Source organism: Coniophora puteana, assembly GCF_000271625.1.
Source record: "Coniophora puteana RWD-64-598 SS2 unplaced genomic scaffold CONPUscaffold_3, whole genome shotgun sequence".
Taxonomy (NCBI): domain Eukaryota; kingdom Fungi; phylum Basidiomycota; class Agaricomycetes; order Boletales; family Coniophoraceae; genus Coniophora; species Coniophora puteana.
Window position 1 is genome coordinate 1,009,922 of NW_006913055.1, and position 16,410 is coordinate 1,026,331.

The following is a 16,410-nucleotide window of genomic DNA, read 5'->3' on the forward strand; positions in this document are numbered from 1 at the left end:
ATGGGGGGAAAGGACTTTGATCACGCCGTGGAGGCTGGGGATTACCACTCGGGCGACACAATGAAGAGAGAAGATAGAGGCCCTTGCAGCGAGGTAAAACGCGAAGAAGGCAGCTCTTCGGTCAAAGTCGAGGACACGGAGTCGGACCTAGACTCTGAAGGGACTTTCAAGGTCGAGAACCATGAAGACACGATCAAAGCCGAAGAACCTGAAAAGAGAATCAAGTTTTATGAGATCGAAGACAAAGTCAAGGTCGAGGATGCCGAGAACGACCGCCACATTCTCGACTGCAAAGCTTTGAACGCAAGTTCATGTCTCCGGGATCCATGCCTACAATTCCGGCTTACCCGTAGTTTAACTCCTTCTGCAGGATACACCCGAAGTCGTCATCAAAAAGGAAACGATGGCCACCGAAGAAGTCGTCCAAAGCCGCCTCACCCACATCCACCACCACTCGCACCCCGTCGACCTCGACACCGCAACCCTCGACACCACCGCGACGCGCGAATTCCTCTCCCGAACATTCGGCGGCGACGCGTTCTCGACCTTCCCGCGCATCGCGCCCGCCTGGCTCGCGAAGCACGGCATGAACGACTTCGCGTACCCGAACCTGACGCATAACCCGCACGCGCCGTGGCGCCCCGGCGCGCCCGGCCTCTTTTTCGCGCTCACGCGCATATCCGAGCGCGAGCGGACGCTGAGGATCATCGTGGGGCTGCGCCCGAAGGCGTGGCAGTACATTGGGCAGTACGTCCTTGTGCTCGTGCCGCAGTTGAGCAAGGAGGAGTGGCTGGCGCAGTCGGAAGGGGTGCGTCGCGAATTCGGGTTTCAAATCGTATGCCAGGTGAACGGGCACTTAGTTCTGGTTTTAGTTCAAACAAACGTGGATCAACTATGCTTTCCATCACGACCGCGCTAAAGAGGTCCGCGTCCGGATTCACTACCAGAAGCAGGAGCACAGGGAGCCGTTGGAAGATGAGCTTGCCCAAGCCATCGGCTCGCGGAATAAATACCAAGCGACGAGAGAAGAGATACGTAGAAGCTACGACGTTGGTGAACAAGTGCGCTGAGTCTTCCCTAAAATGCAGTGCATCACTGATGTTTCTCGCAGCGCATCTATGTCTGGTGTATGAAATGCGTCGACTACGACGTCAACTTCCAGATGCAAATAGCCGAGAAACTGCGACAAGGACAGCCCCAGCGTGGCCAGGCGTCGCCTCGGCGTTCAAAGCGAAAACGCACTTGACATACATAGAGCATGCTTCCAAGCCCACAACAATTATATTTAGCACACATCTGTCACAGTATAATTTAGATCAACATGTACACCATCCTGATACCAATATTAATGCTGCGCAGGCTCGGAAAACACACCGTCCGACTCCCAATCGCCGGAGGAGAGCGACGGCAGGCCCAAACCTTTCCGCTTCGTCGGCGAGCGCTTGACATGCTCTGACGGCCCGGGACTCGAGCTATCCCGGGTCGATGCCGGAGACAGCGGTCGGGAGTAGGATCTAAAAGGAGCCTCCGTCAGCCGTATGGATGCAGCATACTATCGTGGCGATTGCACATACCGTGCTTCTTGGCTCCGGGCGCTCGACCAGGCCTTGCACGCCTCCTTGAACCGCATGAGGATATCCAAAAGACCGTTGTAGAACTACAAAGTAGCGCATCAGTAGGATGTAAGCGTCGGCTGCAAGACGGTCCTTACCTTGATGCCTTCGTCCAGATTCTGCGAAATCTCACGATACTTGTGGTATGCAAAATCGAGATACTGCAGCGACTCTTCGCGCTCTTTCACTGACACATCGGACTTTCTCGACTGCAGGAACGCCTCGTTCGTAGCCTGCCAAGACAGCACAGTTTAACGATAATTCACAACGCGTAACGAAAGAACAGAACAAACCTTGATCGACTCCAGAATCTCCTCCTGCCTCCCGCGCCCCGCCTCGACGCCCTGTATAAACTTATCGTACTTCATCAGCTCGCGGTCCAGCACGTCCTGGAACACCGCCGGCTGCGCCTCGTCCGCGCTGTCGAGCGCGTCCGCCGCGCGCATCACCGCGGGGCGCACATCGTCCGCCTCAGCGAGCCGCTGCGCGCGCGCGACGAGGTCCTGCCGCGTGCGTATGACGTCGTCGAGCGACTCGAGGAGCGCGCGGAGCCGGCGCGCGTGCACCTGCGTGCCCTGCGAGCGCGTGGAGAGGCTGCCCGTCGAGGACGGCACGGACGCTTCGAGCGTCTCCTGGTGACGTTCGAGTGGCGTGAGTAAAGCCAACAGCGGCAGAAAGCGGCAGAAAGAGCGTAAGGGCGCGGCGCACCTCGTCCCAAGTCAAACGGAGAATGTGGTCTTCCCACTGCTCCCACTTCTGGCGCACGACCTCGTCGCTATCGTTGGCCTGGTTAAGAATGGTCCGATACCGTTGCTGCTTCGCCACCAGTTCTTGGTTCGCCTCGTGCGAAGGCAGCCGGTCGATCGGCGTCTCCTTGCGGATAGCCTCGTCTTCGGACGCTTCGCTGTCCAGGATATCCATGGCCTGTGTGAACGTCAGCGCCATGCGACTCTCCAGCGTGAGACGCCAGCTTACTTCGTCGAGAACCGACATGGCATTGTGCGATAGCGTCTGGATGCTCTCGATGGCAGCATCGATGCGCTCTGGCCCTTGCTCCGTTCGAACTTCTTCTGCTTTCTTCAGTAGACTGGGAGGAAGCCCCATAGGCTTTTCCAGAGCCTCTAGCGCCGAGGGCAGGTTTAGTGAGTGTAGCACTCTGTTTGATTCTCGTCAGACAAGGTTGGGAAACGAGAAGGACGTGGCACGCACCTCTCTGATTCAGCAGTCAACTCCTGCGCAACCTCTACTATGTGCTCATTGACGAAGCTTTCCTTGTTATGATCATATATATCTGGCAAAGGCTATCAGTACGGTATCGTCAGAAGATACAGTAGACTTACTGATAGCTTCGCGAGCGGCATATCCAGCCATCCTCCCGAACAGAACCGAGTCCGCCGGCACGGCGTTCTTTGGGTCTGATAAACCAGCAATGTTCGAGCTTTGAACCATAGACACTTCTTGAATAGCGGGGAGAGCTGAAAAAGCTGGTACGTCCTGATGATAGATAAGATCGTTGTCGCGTTCGGCGCGCGTAATGCCCTTCTGCACGACGTCCAGCAGCGACTATATAAGCGCATTTTTGAGGACGATGTATCCACACTCGATCGCGAAACATGGGGCACACCTTGGCGTCCTGAAGGACTTGCGGGGCAACGCCCCCCGAGCTCACTGCACTGGTCGCTTTCTTGGCTTCCTCACGCGAGCGTATCAGCCTCGCTATCTCAGAGCCATATCTAGGGGCAAAGGTCTTAGCACCGGGCTAGCACGCCGATGTCGTCGGGATAGACGCCGGACTGACCGGTTGCCCTCGAGCTCGTCGACGCTCTTCCTGTACTGCGCGGCGGCCGAGAAGTGACACCGCTTCGCGTCCAGATGTCGCAACCATCCCTGCTCTTATGGTCTGCATGGCACCACGATATTCCGGAGGCGGGGTGGGAGAGACGACGTACGTATGGAAAGATCGATTGTGCGTCCGCAGGTGCAGACTGGAGCGCCTCCAAGGACGAGGCGTAGAGCGCCGAGACCTTGGCCGCGAGCTTGGCGATCACGCCGTTCTTGAAGTTGTCTATTGGAAAAGGGGTTTCATTTTCGGAAGGCTGTGAGCGTCGTGCCGTCCCACAGCACGTCAAGGCGAGTCAGTCGGGGGGAAGAGCGCACCGGAGACAGCGCGTTGCCATATGCACTCCTGCGCCTGGGCGAGCATGAGGAGCTCCAGCGATCTGGCGGCCTTCTCCGTGAGATCAAGGGGAACATCTTCGGATCCTGGCGGGACCTCCAGCTTCGGAAGTGCCGAGCTTGCCAAGTACGAAAAGGCACCGGCTGCTTGCTAGGATATGAGTAAGTCAGCACCGCTCGGCGCTCCGCCTGGCGCCTACCTGGTAGTAGTTCGCGGCTCGCTTAAGGCCGTCTTTGTTGCTGCGGTCCTCGGCAAAGGCGAGCTGGGAGTACAAGGCCGCCAAGTTGAAGACGATGGCGGCTCGTTCAAACGTCACGCTCTTGAGCGATATTGGCAGGGCGCTTGGTTGAAATGCGCATGTGTATTGAATCTCCAGATTTATCTGCAGCGGTTGTCAGGACGCGCAAGAAAGTTCAAACGCGAGACAACGCACGTCCGAAGGCAGTTTCGTGAGGATGAAGACGAGCTGGGCGTGGTATCTGTGGAGTATGGGCGATGGTACGGACTGAGGCAGTGCAAAGCTTACTTTATTAAAACGTGCACTCGATCGACATGGACGGTGAAGTTGATAGCGTCGTTGCGGAGGGCGTGCCACTGATCGATGTCCCATCGGAACGCGTCAGGATGGTCGTCGGTGTGCTCTCTGATGTAGGCAGCAGCTGCGTCTCTGACTGGCACGGTCGTGTACGTCTTCTTGAACGGGATGGTCAGTTGGTTGGGCATGGTGATCGTCGTTGTATGCGCCGAGCTTGTCGGTGTGTTGACTTTAAATGGGTAAGTTGTGGTCAGTTCGCAAGGGGGCCGGGATTAAGGTTAGGAGAGTGCTTGATCGTTTTCCTGTGATTCTGCTGCTTCTGCTTATAGACCGGCGCTAAGAACGTTATGAGGCTGTATGGGCAACGATGATCAGGGAGGGACAGATATAGCAGGGGACAGGCGACTCGATGGTTGGCAGAGGGGAGCGCGTTTCTCGGGGCACAGCTCTGCTCCCGCAACCGGGACGCGTCCGAGTTATGTCATTGTCATTTCACGTCTATTTTGGCATTGCCCCTATTGAGTTTCCCCTTGTCTCTCATGCGTGCCTTTCGTCGCTCAAAATGGACCAGGACGCCGCACAGTATTTGAAGCACACAAACCTTGTGTGAGCCAGATAGCAAAGGTAGCTTAGTGTCGGCCTCTTGCTCGTAGTTGCCGTCATGGCAAATCAATTTCATAGTACTTGACGCAAAGGCAACCTAACTCAGACTCGACTTTGCCTCGACTGAGAAATAGGTACGGCGCACAGATGAACCCTACCTTTCATTACGACACCGTTAACCCAAAACCAAGCTTAACACCCTCTTTCAGATAGATAAAGAAGGACTAGCTGGGAACGCGAAGTCCTTGAGCTATAGATGTTTTTGGAGCATCAGGCATGCGCACGGTCACGGTACACAACACTTTAACTTCTTGCCTCGTACAACGTTCAAATCCGGACTCGAGGGCCATATCGGCGACCGTGCGGCGGAGCGACACAGGCAACGGGACTGCCGCCGCGTCTTGCGTATCAGTACGGCTGGCGACCGCGGAGCGAACGCCGCCGCCGGTATCAGTAGACCGTTGCCTGGGATAAGAATGGCCTGTTGCGAGCGAGCACCTTTGCTCACCGTGGTGGTAGCGTGATGACCCCTTTGCGCCTGCTTAATCGGCGACCTAGCTTTCGAGGCGTATTTAATCAGCGCGAGCAACTCGTATTGGGCCCTAGGAGTCTTTGCTTCTTCCTACCACCCACTCGCTCCTAAACACGCACAAGATGGGACACATGGAAGATGCTAAGGCTCATCAGCCGTCAAACCCACCCTATACCCAACAGCCATCTGTGAGTGATTTGACCAAGCCGATACCGCTATGCTCTTTGCTGACAGCACGGATCACTGCAGACGTCGGTGAGCGCAAATGTCATTCATTGATAGGACTAGCGCGTAATATCGAGGCATTTACCCAGCAAGGTCAGAGTATCGCCCATGTCACTCCACCCGTCGCTAGCGGCACGCAGGCAAGTGCCAGCTCAACGCACGGACGCCAGCATTCGAAATAGTGGCTGAACATGCGGCCACGCCACTGTGTGAGTGCAATGAGCTCCGTCTAGCCAGCGCATGCAACGAACTCACCGTAAACTTAGGACCGGATTTGATAGCGGCCACATCATCCGGCGCTTGTGATCAGCTTCAGATTGAGAGACGGAGCGCCCAATCGTATAATTGTATACGCCCACATGCATACATTTACATCCTTCGCACGCATTTGATACCGAGCCCCTCGTCATGTTCAAAATCCAATCAGCGATTGTTATCTTGGCACTTGAGCAGACGATCGTAAGGATGGCAGTCGGGTCCCCCGTCTCGTTCGGGGAAGCGCATGGCGTCAGAGAGCGATCTTCGTCCACTCGTCCTCGGAAGCCCGGATCACTAACCTAACCCTGAAAGAAGGTCATGATGAGGCATTTTTGATTAATTGCGTAATTACCTTGGACGTATCATGTCGGGATGATGCCCCGCATCCCGGCTGGGGGCACTCATGGGGTTTTTGCGAAGAGCTGGTTGAGTTCGCGTTGAATGAATTGGAGTGCGAGAGTAGTCTAGTCTTGTTTAGAGAGAGCTAGCTTGATGCAACCAGCAGGCAGGAGTTGGGCAAGAGACAAAGTTAGGTTCCAGCAACGATAGCATGACATTAATCGCAGAATGAAGGCCAAAGGGAGGAGTAGGTGAGTACTGTTTGGTCCGCATCGTGTCTTTACGAGTGATCGGCCTCTTGCCCTCAGCGTCTCAGTGAAGGCGCTTGTGATTAGAAAGAGGGGGTCAGAGATAGCACGGTGGGCTAGACCGGCCTCCAAAAATTGCGCGGGGTAGTGGCTACGCAATGAAGGGTCCTGAGTGAGGGAATGGGCTAGACTTTGTTGGGGTGAATAGGCACGTCATCCAGTGTCTTGTGGGCCTTGTTCCCCAGGCGCACCAGGTCGAGTCAAAAATGCAAAAAAAAAAAAAACTTGGGCCTGTGAAATCCTGCGACATCCTTGGACACGGAGTGTTTGTAAGAGGAATGGGTGGGAGCGTTGCGCCAAGACAACAGAGGGCGCAAGGCTTCACTGTGTCAGCGCGACGATGTCAGTCGCAGTGTCAACAAAGAGCTGTTTCGTCCCGAGACCGAAGCCGACGAACAAGAGCTGAGTGACAGGCCTGTCTGCAGGTCATAGTTGGATGATAGAGAGAAAAAGACGGTGAAATGGTGGGGAGAGGGATGGGTTGTGGAGAGTGAGAAAGCAGCGCCACTTGATATGAATAGGCGCCGAAGCGCTGTTTGTTGTTTCCAAGTGAGCCCCCTCGCCTCTCTGCCCCCATACGGGACGACCGACCCTTCCCCTCCTTAGTCCTCATCCACAGTCAACGTCCTCCTCCTTTTCCTCCCCGCCCCGTCCTCATCGTCTAGCTGCACTGGTGCTGCCAAAGACCCCATCAGCCTCCCCATCATCATCCAACAGCACAGGTGGCGACGAACAAACTGTGGCTGACGCAGAGCCCATTGATATCCGTTCCCATTCCCTCCTATTAGTCCTTCCTCGCTCCGCTTCCCCATCATGGCCTTCGTCGACAGCCCCACCTCGCCTGGCTCAAGGCGCCTCACGAACAGGAACACGAACCGCTACTCCGTCAACCACCTCTTCAGCATGGTCACCGAGCAGGATGTCGAGGTGGAGGACGACTTGGCTCGAGGTCCGTTTGCTTTTGCGCGCTGTTTATCCAAGCTTGCTCATCTGTGATCCTTCCTTGCGCATGCAGCCCAGAAGAGGCTCAGAGACCTCAAGAGCAAGATTTCCGCACAATCTAAGAAGAACTTCGTTCTCGAGAGGGATGTCCGATACCTCGACTCTCGGATAGCCCTGTTGATCCAGAACCGTATGGCTGCTGACGAGGTGCGTTATCATACCCAACTCTTTTATTTCGGTGAATTTCACGGCGCTATCGTAACACAGCAACGCGAAGTCGAGCGCACCCTCGAAGAAGTCGACCCAACCGAGGGCCACTACCCCGACAGCCGCAAACTGCAACAATACTCCAACCTCTTCTTCCTCCTCCAGTCCGAGCCGCGGCACATCGCCGCCCTCTGTCGCCTCGTCAGCCTTTCCGAGATCGACACACTCCTGCAGACGGTCATGTTCACGCTCTACGGGAACCAGTACGAGAGCCGCGAGGAGCACCTCCTGCTCACCATGTTCCAGTCCGTGCTCTCGGCGCAGTTCGAGACCGCGACCGAGTTCGGCTCGCTCCTGCGCGCGAACACGCCGGTGTCGCGCATGATGACGACCTACACCCGCCGCGGGCCCGGCCAGAGCTACCTCAAGAGCGTCCTCGCGGAGCGCATCAACAGCCTCATCGAGCACAAGGACCTCAATCTCGAGATCAACCCCGTGAAGGTGGGTTGTTATTTTCGTTTTTGCGCGTTGCGCGTTGCGCGTTGCGCCCTTCCCTTTCCCCCTATCACCTTTTTTTGCGTTGCCAGCAACGGGTCCATGGGAAATGCTAACGTTGCACTCCTATTTTTGTTTGAAAAAAAATAGGTGTACGAGCAGATGATCAACCAGATAGAAGAGGAAACGGGCTCGTTGCCGCCGAATCTCCCCCGGGGCGTGCCCCCCGAGGTCGCCGCCGAGAACGCCGACGTGCAGGCCATCATCGCGCCTCGGCTGACGATGCTCATGGAGATCGCGAACAGCTTCCTCGTGACGATCATCGAGAGCATGGAGAGCGTGCCGTACGGAATTCGGTGGATATGTAAGCAGATCAGGAGTCTGACGCGTGTGAGTGGCCATCAGGGCTCTGCCCTCTATCCCTTGCTCAACTCTGAATATTTGGGTGTAATAGCGGAAGTACCCCGAGGCGACGGATTATGCTATATGCTCGCTTATTGGCGGTTTCTTCTTCCTTCGGTTCATCAACCCTGCCATCGTCACCCCGCAAGCTTATATGCTCGTGGAGGGTGTACCCGCCAAGCATCCTCGGCGGACTCTTACTTTGGTGCGTCTATGGACGGTTATTCGTGCTGTTGTACTAACTTTGCTTATTCCGTAGATCGCCAAGATGTTGCAAAATTTGGCCAATAAGCCTTCATACGCTAAGGAAGCTTACATGGCTACGCTCAATCCCTTTGTGGATAATAACAAGGCTCGCATCAACCAATTTTTGAATAACCTTTGTGAAGTTGGAGATTTCTACGAAACACTGGAGGTGAGTCGACCTGTTCCATAATTTTCTCTCGCATGTTTCTCAACGAAGATGCTATTAGATGGACCAGTATATGGCGCTATCCAAAAAGGACCTCACGATACATATCACCATGAACGAGTTGTATAACACGCATTCCCTGATTTTGCAGCATATTGAGACGCTCGTGAGTAGTCGAAAATATGTGTAGTTGGATTTCCCTCATGAAAATTTTCAGTCACCCAACGACAAGCAACACCTACGCATCCTCACTGACGAACTTGGCCCCGCGCCTCCACAAGTCCCCCGCAAAGAGAACCGGACGGTTGAACTGAACCTGTACAGCCGGTGGGAGACGCCGGTGCAAGACATCCAAAGCGCCTTCATGGACAGCATCTCGCCCGGCGACCTGTTGTATATGGAGACGAAAGCGATTCTCGTGCAGCTCATCCGGTCGATACCGCACGCCGCGGAGAAGCGGCCGTTCGACTTCACGGCGCTGGCGGAGCGGGCTGCGACGACCAAGGACGCGATGCTGGTGAAGAAGGGGATCAAGGTGAAGGAGATGCTGCGCGAGCTGGAGGAGCAGAAGGTGATGGACACGGCGGAGGGGTACAAGCTGATGCAGGAGGAGGTGGCGGCGGAGCTTGCGCACCTGGGCAATCTGCGGGAGAAGGTGGTGTTGGAGACGAAGTCGCTCGAGGCGGTGTATAAGACGATCTGCGACCACAACAACTATCTAAGGGCGCAGCTGGAGCAGTACAAGGCGTATCTGCAGAACGTGCGGTTGACGGCGTCGAAGGATAAAGGCGGGACGACGGGCGTGGGTGTTGTTACGGTTGGCGGGAAGGAGCGCAAGTCGAGCAAGTCGGTTGTGTTGGGGCCGTATCGGTTCACGCATGCGCAGCTGGAGAAGGAGGGGATTATTGTTGAGAGTAATGTTCCAGATAACCGGTGAGTTTCCTCGTGGAATTCTGCTAGGGGTATTCGGAGGCTGATTTGGGTTTCTGTGCGAAGACGTCCGAATATTTATTTCAACATCATGTCTCCGACGCCGGGCACGTTTATCATATCGCTGCACTACAAGGGGCGGGAAAAGGCTATTCTGGAGATGGATCTCAAAATTGATGATCTCCTCGAGAAGGTGCGGTGTAATGTCGTGCTCGTGGTTTATGCGTTGCGTGCTCATAATTTTTTATAGCAAAAGGACAACAAGCACCTCTTGGACCTGGAGTATGTCCAGCTCAACGTGCCCAAGGTGCTCGCGCTCCTCAAAAAGGTGTTCGCGAAGCGGTGATCGCTCGCTCGCTACGCCTTCCTGCACGTCAGCGACACGACGACCCCCTCCGCACTTGCACGCATCCATTATCGTTATATGCATCGCTTCTCTTTCCCGAGTTTTTCCCTGGTGTTTCCCCTGTGCATGATGACCTCCACTGTTACACTCGCTGAAGCTCGCGATTCTTCTGTTTCTATTCCTCATTCGGTGATACCACTCCACGATTTTATCCTTGCGCGTTTATCGCGCAGACGGACTTACTATCCCGTCGTCCACTCACTCGTTTATAGGCTGGATTTATTATTTTCTCCTACGTTTTCTCTTCGTGTTTCTTATATGTTCTACTTCTTCTGTTACTGTGTTCACCTTCTTTTGTACAGGCGTTACATTTTTCTTTGGTTCGGCTTTTTCACCCCTCTGACTACATGTTTTTTCTCCTCCCCTGGATGTATTATTCCTCCCTCCCTTCCTCGCCCTCGCCCTCGATCATCGATGTAGTTATGCTTGTGTCAACTGAAAGCCACCTCGGTCGGTATAGTCTGTTCATTTTCTTTATTGATCAGTTGTTCCGCTACGTATGTCTATATAGAGTCGAATCGATTTCTTTTTCTGAGGCTCCACTCTCACAAGACCGCCGGGGAGTTGAGCCCGAGGATGCTGTGAGTTGGATGTGGGGCGTTGACTGAAGACTGAGTTATTCACCCTCGCAGACATTCTAGCGAATATCCTGGGATATGTGGTTGAGTAAAGACACGTCAACTGACGGTGAACTTGTTGCTTCTTCATAAAAGTGGGGCTGTCTGTGGCCAGCGGCTACGATGAGTGTTAGGCGGTCGATAGGAGTTTATGATGGGATTGCCATGGGGGTCTGAGCGCGTCTCCACGCTGAGAGAGCCGAGGGCAGAAGGGACTGCGACGGTGTCAGGATCCGTGCCATTCAGGTTACCGCGCCTCTCTGATTTCACTAGATTGTTGAAATTCGTTTCCCACTTGCTTTTCTTATTATAACCACTCCTGTTGCCCTCCTTTCCTTTCCTTTCCTTATTCCTATGTCGACGCCCTCATAGCCGTCCTCCCCTCTCGAGACAAGACAGGATAGGACAAGTCTGAGATCCGCCATGTGGTCACCCAATTGTCTCCTCTTCCTCGGAATCCTCTCCCTCTCCCTTGCCACCCTCGGCCAGGCTGCACTCCGGAGAGATGAAGTACCACTCGCACGGAGAAACACTGGGCCACCGCTTTTCCTCAGACAACTGCCCACGATCGCAGACAGCGTCGCGCAAGGCCAAGAAGCCAACGTGACGCCTGCAGGGAACCCGACGCCCAACAGCTACGGCCTCACCCCGCTCACGCTCTCGGACGATGGATCGTGAGTGCTTAGCTTACGCACCCTGCTTCAGGTCCTAACACGAGAGCCGTGGTCAGGTCGTACTACGTCGTCCTCCAGACGGGGCAAATCACCTTCCGCGTCGCGCTCGATACCGGCTCCTCCGACCTCTGGCTCGTCTCCTCTGCCTGCACGGACTCGCAGTGCAGCTCGCTCCCGCGCTACCCCCTTGGATACGAGAGCTCGACGTTCTCGCCGTACAACGACAACAACACCCAGTATTCCACCCACTTTGCCGATGGCACCGGTGCGTTTCCTTCCTCGCTGCATCACTTCCTCTCTTTAGTCCTTCTGACACAACGGTCGCGGTCTAGGCGCATCGGGGTTTGTCGCATACGAGTCGGTCCAGGTTGCGAACGTCACCGTTCCCAAACAGGCATTTGGTGAGCACACAACCCACCCACCCATTGACCGCGAGGCCGTCCAAACGGCGAAAACAATGAGCTTGGCTGACCAGCTGACCTCGCACACAGGCCTCGTCTCGCAGTCGAATTTGACGCTGGACGACCAGATGAGCGGTGTCATGGGCATGGGGTTTCCCAGACTCTCACAGATCAGCAACGCCGTCGCGGACGGTATGTACTTTTCATCGTTGCGTTGCGCCGCCGCGGAGACCGTCAGCTGACTGGGTTGCGTGCGTGCGTGCGTGTCGCGTTGTTTCTCCTCGTTCCAATTCAGGTACCGGTGTGCCGTGGTTCTCGAGTCTGGCCGAGCAGGGGATCGTTGACTATCCTGTGTTCGGGCTGAGCCTCACGCGCAATGCGACCGGGACGTTGGCCGTTGGTATGTGTATCCGTCGGAAGGTTTTAGATTAGCCCCGTGCTAAGCGTCGTGTTGTGCGCAGGTGCCATTGATTCGTCCGTCGTGACGAACACGAGCGATATCGTGTGGAATGAGGTCGTCCCGTTCTCGCCTTATCAGAACCAGTTCAACACGTCTGGGTATGTCTACTGGGCGATTCACATGACGGAGGTTGCGGTGAGTATATTGCCACGCGGTGTTGTTGGTGATGGTCTTGATGCAACACAGGTGAATGGCTCGGGCATTACGCCTGTTCCGACGTATCCCGGGCCCACCGAGAACTCGTCTATCGCGCTCCTTGATGTGTATGTGTGCGCAGCTGTTCACGAGCCTTGTTACTCATGCAACGGATGTTCTGGCAGTGGAAACTCCGGGATTTACGGACCTTGGCAAGACGTAAGTGCTGCATACTACCCTTATATTCTTACTTGGCTAAATCTTGTATAAAGGTCGAGCAAATTATGTCCAAGTTCCCATCTAGTAGGCTTGTGGATGAAAGTGAGCAGGCTCCTAAGTTGTTGAGCTGTCACATCTAAGCGTTTCCCCAGGTGGCCAGTGGGCAGTCCCATGCGATTCGTCGGCTATCATGTCCTTCAGCTTTGGGTGAGTAGGCTCACCGCCGTCGGAATGACCTGTGCTGACCTCCCACGCTCAGCTCCGAAGACCAGTTCATCCTACAGCCCTCAGACTACCTGATCGGCCCTGTATCAACGAATCCTACCATGTGCCTCACCTGGCCGATGGCCTCCTCCCCCGACTCCACGGGCATCGACTGGAAACTTGGTAAGTCCCTCCCGCCACCACATCTCCGATTCGCAGCTTACACCCACGGCAGGCACGCCCTTCCTCCGCACCGTCTACTCCATCTTCAGCCTCGGCATCGACACCAAAGAGCCGCCCATGATCGGCCTCTACCCGCGCACCAACGCCTCCACCACCACCGTCGAGCCCTACCCCGCCCTTCAATCCTTCTTCTCCTCTGCATCCGCCACCATCGCCGCGACGCTCCCCAACTCGCTCCTGGCGACGCCGACGCCGACAGCCCCACCCTACCTGTTCAACACATCCGTGCCCGCCGTGCTCGGGCAGATCCCGAGCGCGGGCCTCGCGACGCGCACGTACAGCCCCGTGGTGGGCACCGAGCTCGTGAACGCGACCGCGCTCAGGATGGTCCCCGAGGAGTATACGCTCGTCGTGACCAATTCGGCGGGCGACGTCGTCACGTCGACGTACGCGGTCTCGCAGCCGACGGGCCCGCTCGGCCGCCCGCCGGGGTGGAGCGGCGCGGCAGGCCGTGCGCGTGCGGTCGACGTGGGAGTGGTTGTGTCCTGCGCGGTGTCGGTGCTCGCGGTTGTTGTTGCAGGGGCGGCTGTGTTGTGATGAGCCGTGACCGAGACCTGTGGGCGCTTAGCATTCGACGTCCGAGGCTCGAGCGAGTGTACGATTTACACCTTGGGGTCTAGGTGTTGTTGACGCAGCATATGTTTGTTTTGTACAGTGGACACTTTTTGGACATAAGTTACGCGCGTATATATCCTCGGACTGTCTTGATATTCGATACTAAAATTACATTTTACGATAAAGTGCTCCTTCCTTAGTGAGCGGGGCATCGTGTAATGGACTCTAGTTTTCGTTCTTTCGCTGTTTTCGATCCTTGTTTGATACCCATGTGTTACCATATCGCAAATTCGCATTCGCTGTTTTACTCTGTTCCCCATAATATTATGTGTGGTCGCTGCCCGCCCATGTCGTCTCGCCCTTTGGCGTGCCGCACACTGAACATGCTAGGTGGCCTGGGTTGTTTTCTCTGGACGGATGTCAGAAGGTAAAGTCTGAAGACGGGAAACAAAGGCTACTCACAGCGTGCAGATGTTGCATGCCCAAGGCGGGTTACGCTCCCGCTGAGTCGAGCTCGTCTTCGGATTTGTACTGGCTATCCGGACCAGTTCCTCTTCTTCCGACTTGACCCTCGCAGAACTGCTGTTTCTTGATATCGCGTCAGCTAGATCGAGCTGGGTTCTCGAGGGCTTGACTTCATCGTCCCTCCCAGGGTCAGCGTTCGAGGTTCTTTGACGCTTCTTCGCGGGTGCGCTATCGCACTCGCCGCCTCTACTAGATAAGGGCTCTGTTTTGACGGATCCCCTACTCGGCCGGAAGTAGTCGTCCAGCGAGAACTTGAGCGCGCCGAGATCCTCCCCGGCACCCATCGTATCGAGCATGAACTGCTTCCTGTCCTCGTCCGTCTCGGGTACCAGCTCCATGTCGTTCTCGGCATCCTCGTCCGTCATGCTCACGTCGATCTTTCTGGATGGGCCTGCGTGCAGAGCTTGCAGACGACGCTCGGCGGCGAGCGCGCGTTCTTCTCTGGCGCGTTTGCTGGAAATCCGAAAGATGATATCTCAATACTTGTTTTCAAGAGGGACAATGAACAAGGGCGCGCACCTGCCGGCCTGTTTCCTGAACCCCGTCCCCGCGCTCTTCTCCTCTCCTTCAGCGCCTTCATTGAGCGCCTGCCCACCCGCCTCGAACGCGCGCGAGGTGACCCGCGCTCCTGCCTTGCGCTTGCGCTCCGTCTGCGCGCCCGTGTGCACTGAAGGACCGGCGAAGCCGCGGGGCGCTCGTCGGCGCCGACGGAGGGTCGAGGACCGGGACTTTGTGTGCGCGCCGCCGCACTGCACATGGCGATGGGCGATGGTCAAGCTGAGATCTGTGGTGGAGAAGGGCGGAGAAATGAGCGTACCACGTATTCAGGAAAGTCTCCCGAGGAGACGCCTTCGCCTGATACTCTTGCGGAGTCTGCTAGTCTTTGCCCGGATGACCAGTAGCCTGACAGGTGAATATGATATGTGAGTTGAGCAACGCGAGGTGGAAGAGGGTTGTGTGTAGACTTACCGTCGCCGAAATACCCCCTATTCTGCAAGGCCCGCACTTCGCTATTGAGCTGTCTCCATAGGGCGTGGAACGCAGGACTGTGGTTCATGTGCTAGACCCCACGTTCAATATGAGACGACCGATTCCACCTTGAGTCGAAAGGCATGCTCACCTTTATATGAGCGAGCTACTTTACGAGTGTGCGTCAGCTGAAGGGCCAAGGTGGAGATTTAAATGCTCACCTCGTGGCATAGTGTGCTCATGAGATACGACAATGGCGCGAAGGAGCCATGGGCGGTGCGAAGGACGATCTCTATGGGAAGGTTTGAAAAGACCTAGTGCGAGCAGAAGAACACAAGACTTACCCACATTCTCCCCAGCATTCCAGTTACGTCCCGCGAACACCTTGTTGTACTCGTACTACCAAAGCCAACAGCCAAATAGCATACATCAGTACATAGCGGTATAATCGAGAGAGGAAAGCACACCTCTTCGAAGCTATTGACAGTAAATCCGTGCTGCTTCATGACGGGTCTGACCTGCGCAGCGAGCGCGCGCATTAGCGTCCGTGCCTCGCTCTCCGAGTCCGCATTTCCGACCGATAGGACGGAGATGAAGTTGATGTGCTGGTTCGGATTGGTTTCGCGCTCATTAATTCTGACGTGGACCATGGAATGACGACAAGGGCGCTGATAATCTTGACGCTTCGAGGGGGATGATGGGGGATGATGAGAGATGAGAACAAGAGCAAGCTACGCGAGACGCGCCGCGCCGCGTCTCCGACTTTCGTGCTTCGTAGCTTTAGCACTTACAGTACATGGTAATTAGTCTACCTACCGTCTGTTGCAGAATGTCATGCTATGTGGACAGGAACTGGGGCTGGCGTTGTGCAAGCTACATGGCGTGTAGAGGTGGATGAATTCGGGGGTATACCTTTCATCTCACCGCCTCAAGTATGAGGGTTTCAGGCTCACGCTTACAAGTCGTCATGATTCCCTTCACATCCAAAAGCATTGAACGCAGAATATTAGATTCATTGCATGTGG

The 16,410-nt window shown here is 55.6% G+C and overlaps 5 protein-coding genes across 5 annotated transcripts; 3 read left to right on the plus strand and 2 right to left on the minus strand.

The window, feature by feature from the left end:
• CONPUDRAFT_142401 (uncharacterized protein) lies at positions 1-1,290 on the plus strand (the record flags this gene model as incomplete). Its single annotated transcript, XM_007767545.1, has 4 exons — positions 1-252; positions 371-808; positions 873-1,061; positions 1,112-1,290. The coding sequence occupies 4 exons, from the start codon at positions 1-3 to the stop codon at positions 1,244-1,246; spliced, it is 1,014 nt and encodes a 337-aa protein (XP_007765735.1). The 3' UTR covers positions 1,247-1,290.
• Positions 1,291-1,345: 55 nt separating this feature from the next.
• On the minus strand, positions 1,346-4,512 carry CONPUDRAFT_163141 (pH-response regulator; the record flags this gene model as incomplete). The annotated part of the gene is made up of 15 exons (XM_007767546.1): positions 1,346-1,514; positions 1,575-1,657; positions 1,712-1,846; positions 1,907-2,245; positions 2,322-2,537; positions 2,589-2,769; positions 2,823-2,904; positions 2,954-3,176; positions 3,238-3,346; positions 3,412-3,500; positions 3,563-3,678; positions 3,771-3,939; positions 3,989-4,171; positions 4,223-4,268; positions 4,316-4,512. The coding sequence occupies 15 exons, from the start codon at positions 4,510-4,512 to the stop codon at positions 1,346-1,348; spliced, it is 2,337 nt and encodes a 778-aa protein (XP_007765736.1).
• A 2,767-nt stretch (positions 4,513-7,279) lies between these two features.
• Positions 7,280-10,912, plus strand: CONPUDRAFT_80402 (Rho GTPase activation protein). Its single transcript, XM_007767284.1, has 10 exons — positions 7,280-7,538; positions 7,605-7,738; positions 7,799-8,239; positions 8,384-8,623; positions 8,688-8,840; positions 8,895-9,050; positions 9,109-9,213; positions 9,265-9,980; positions 10,044-10,170; positions 10,228-10,912. Exons 1-10 carry the CDS (start codon positions 7,403-7,405, stop codon positions 10,321-10,323), a joined length of 2,304 nt encoding a protein of 767 aa, XP_007765474.1. The 5' UTR covers positions 7,280-7,402; the 3' UTR covers positions 10,324-10,912.
• Positions 10,913-11,423: 511 nt separating this feature from the next.
• On the plus strand, positions 11,424-13,873 carry CONPUDRAFT_50680 (acid protease; the record flags this gene model as incomplete). Its single annotated transcript, XM_007767123.1, has 12 exons — positions 11,424-11,674; positions 11,731-11,939; positions 12,007-12,075; positions 12,166-12,267; positions 12,371-12,475; positions 12,537-12,670; positions 12,722-12,798; positions 12,856-12,889; positions 12,943-12,991; positions 13,042-13,096; positions 13,149-13,276; positions 13,329-13,873. 12 exons carry the CDS (start codon positions 11,424-11,426, stop codon positions 13,871-13,873), a joined length of 1,758 nt encoding a protein of 585 aa, XP_007765313.1.
• Positions 13,874-14,215: 342 nt separating this feature from the next.
• CONPUDRAFT_150926 (WLM-domain-containing protein) lies at positions 14,216-16,035 on the minus strand (the record flags this gene model as incomplete). The annotated part of the gene is made up of 9 exons (XM_007767547.1): positions 14,216-14,300; positions 14,354-14,869; positions 14,936-15,165; positions 15,234-15,319; positions 15,386-15,476; positions 15,537-15,551; positions 15,607-15,677; positions 15,730-15,784; positions 15,853-16,035. The coding sequence occupies 9 exons, from the start codon at positions 16,033-16,035 to the stop codon at positions 14,216-14,218; spliced, it is 1,332 nt and encodes a 443-aa protein (XP_007765737.1).
• Between the last annotated feature and the right edge of the window lie 375 nt (positions 16,036-16,410).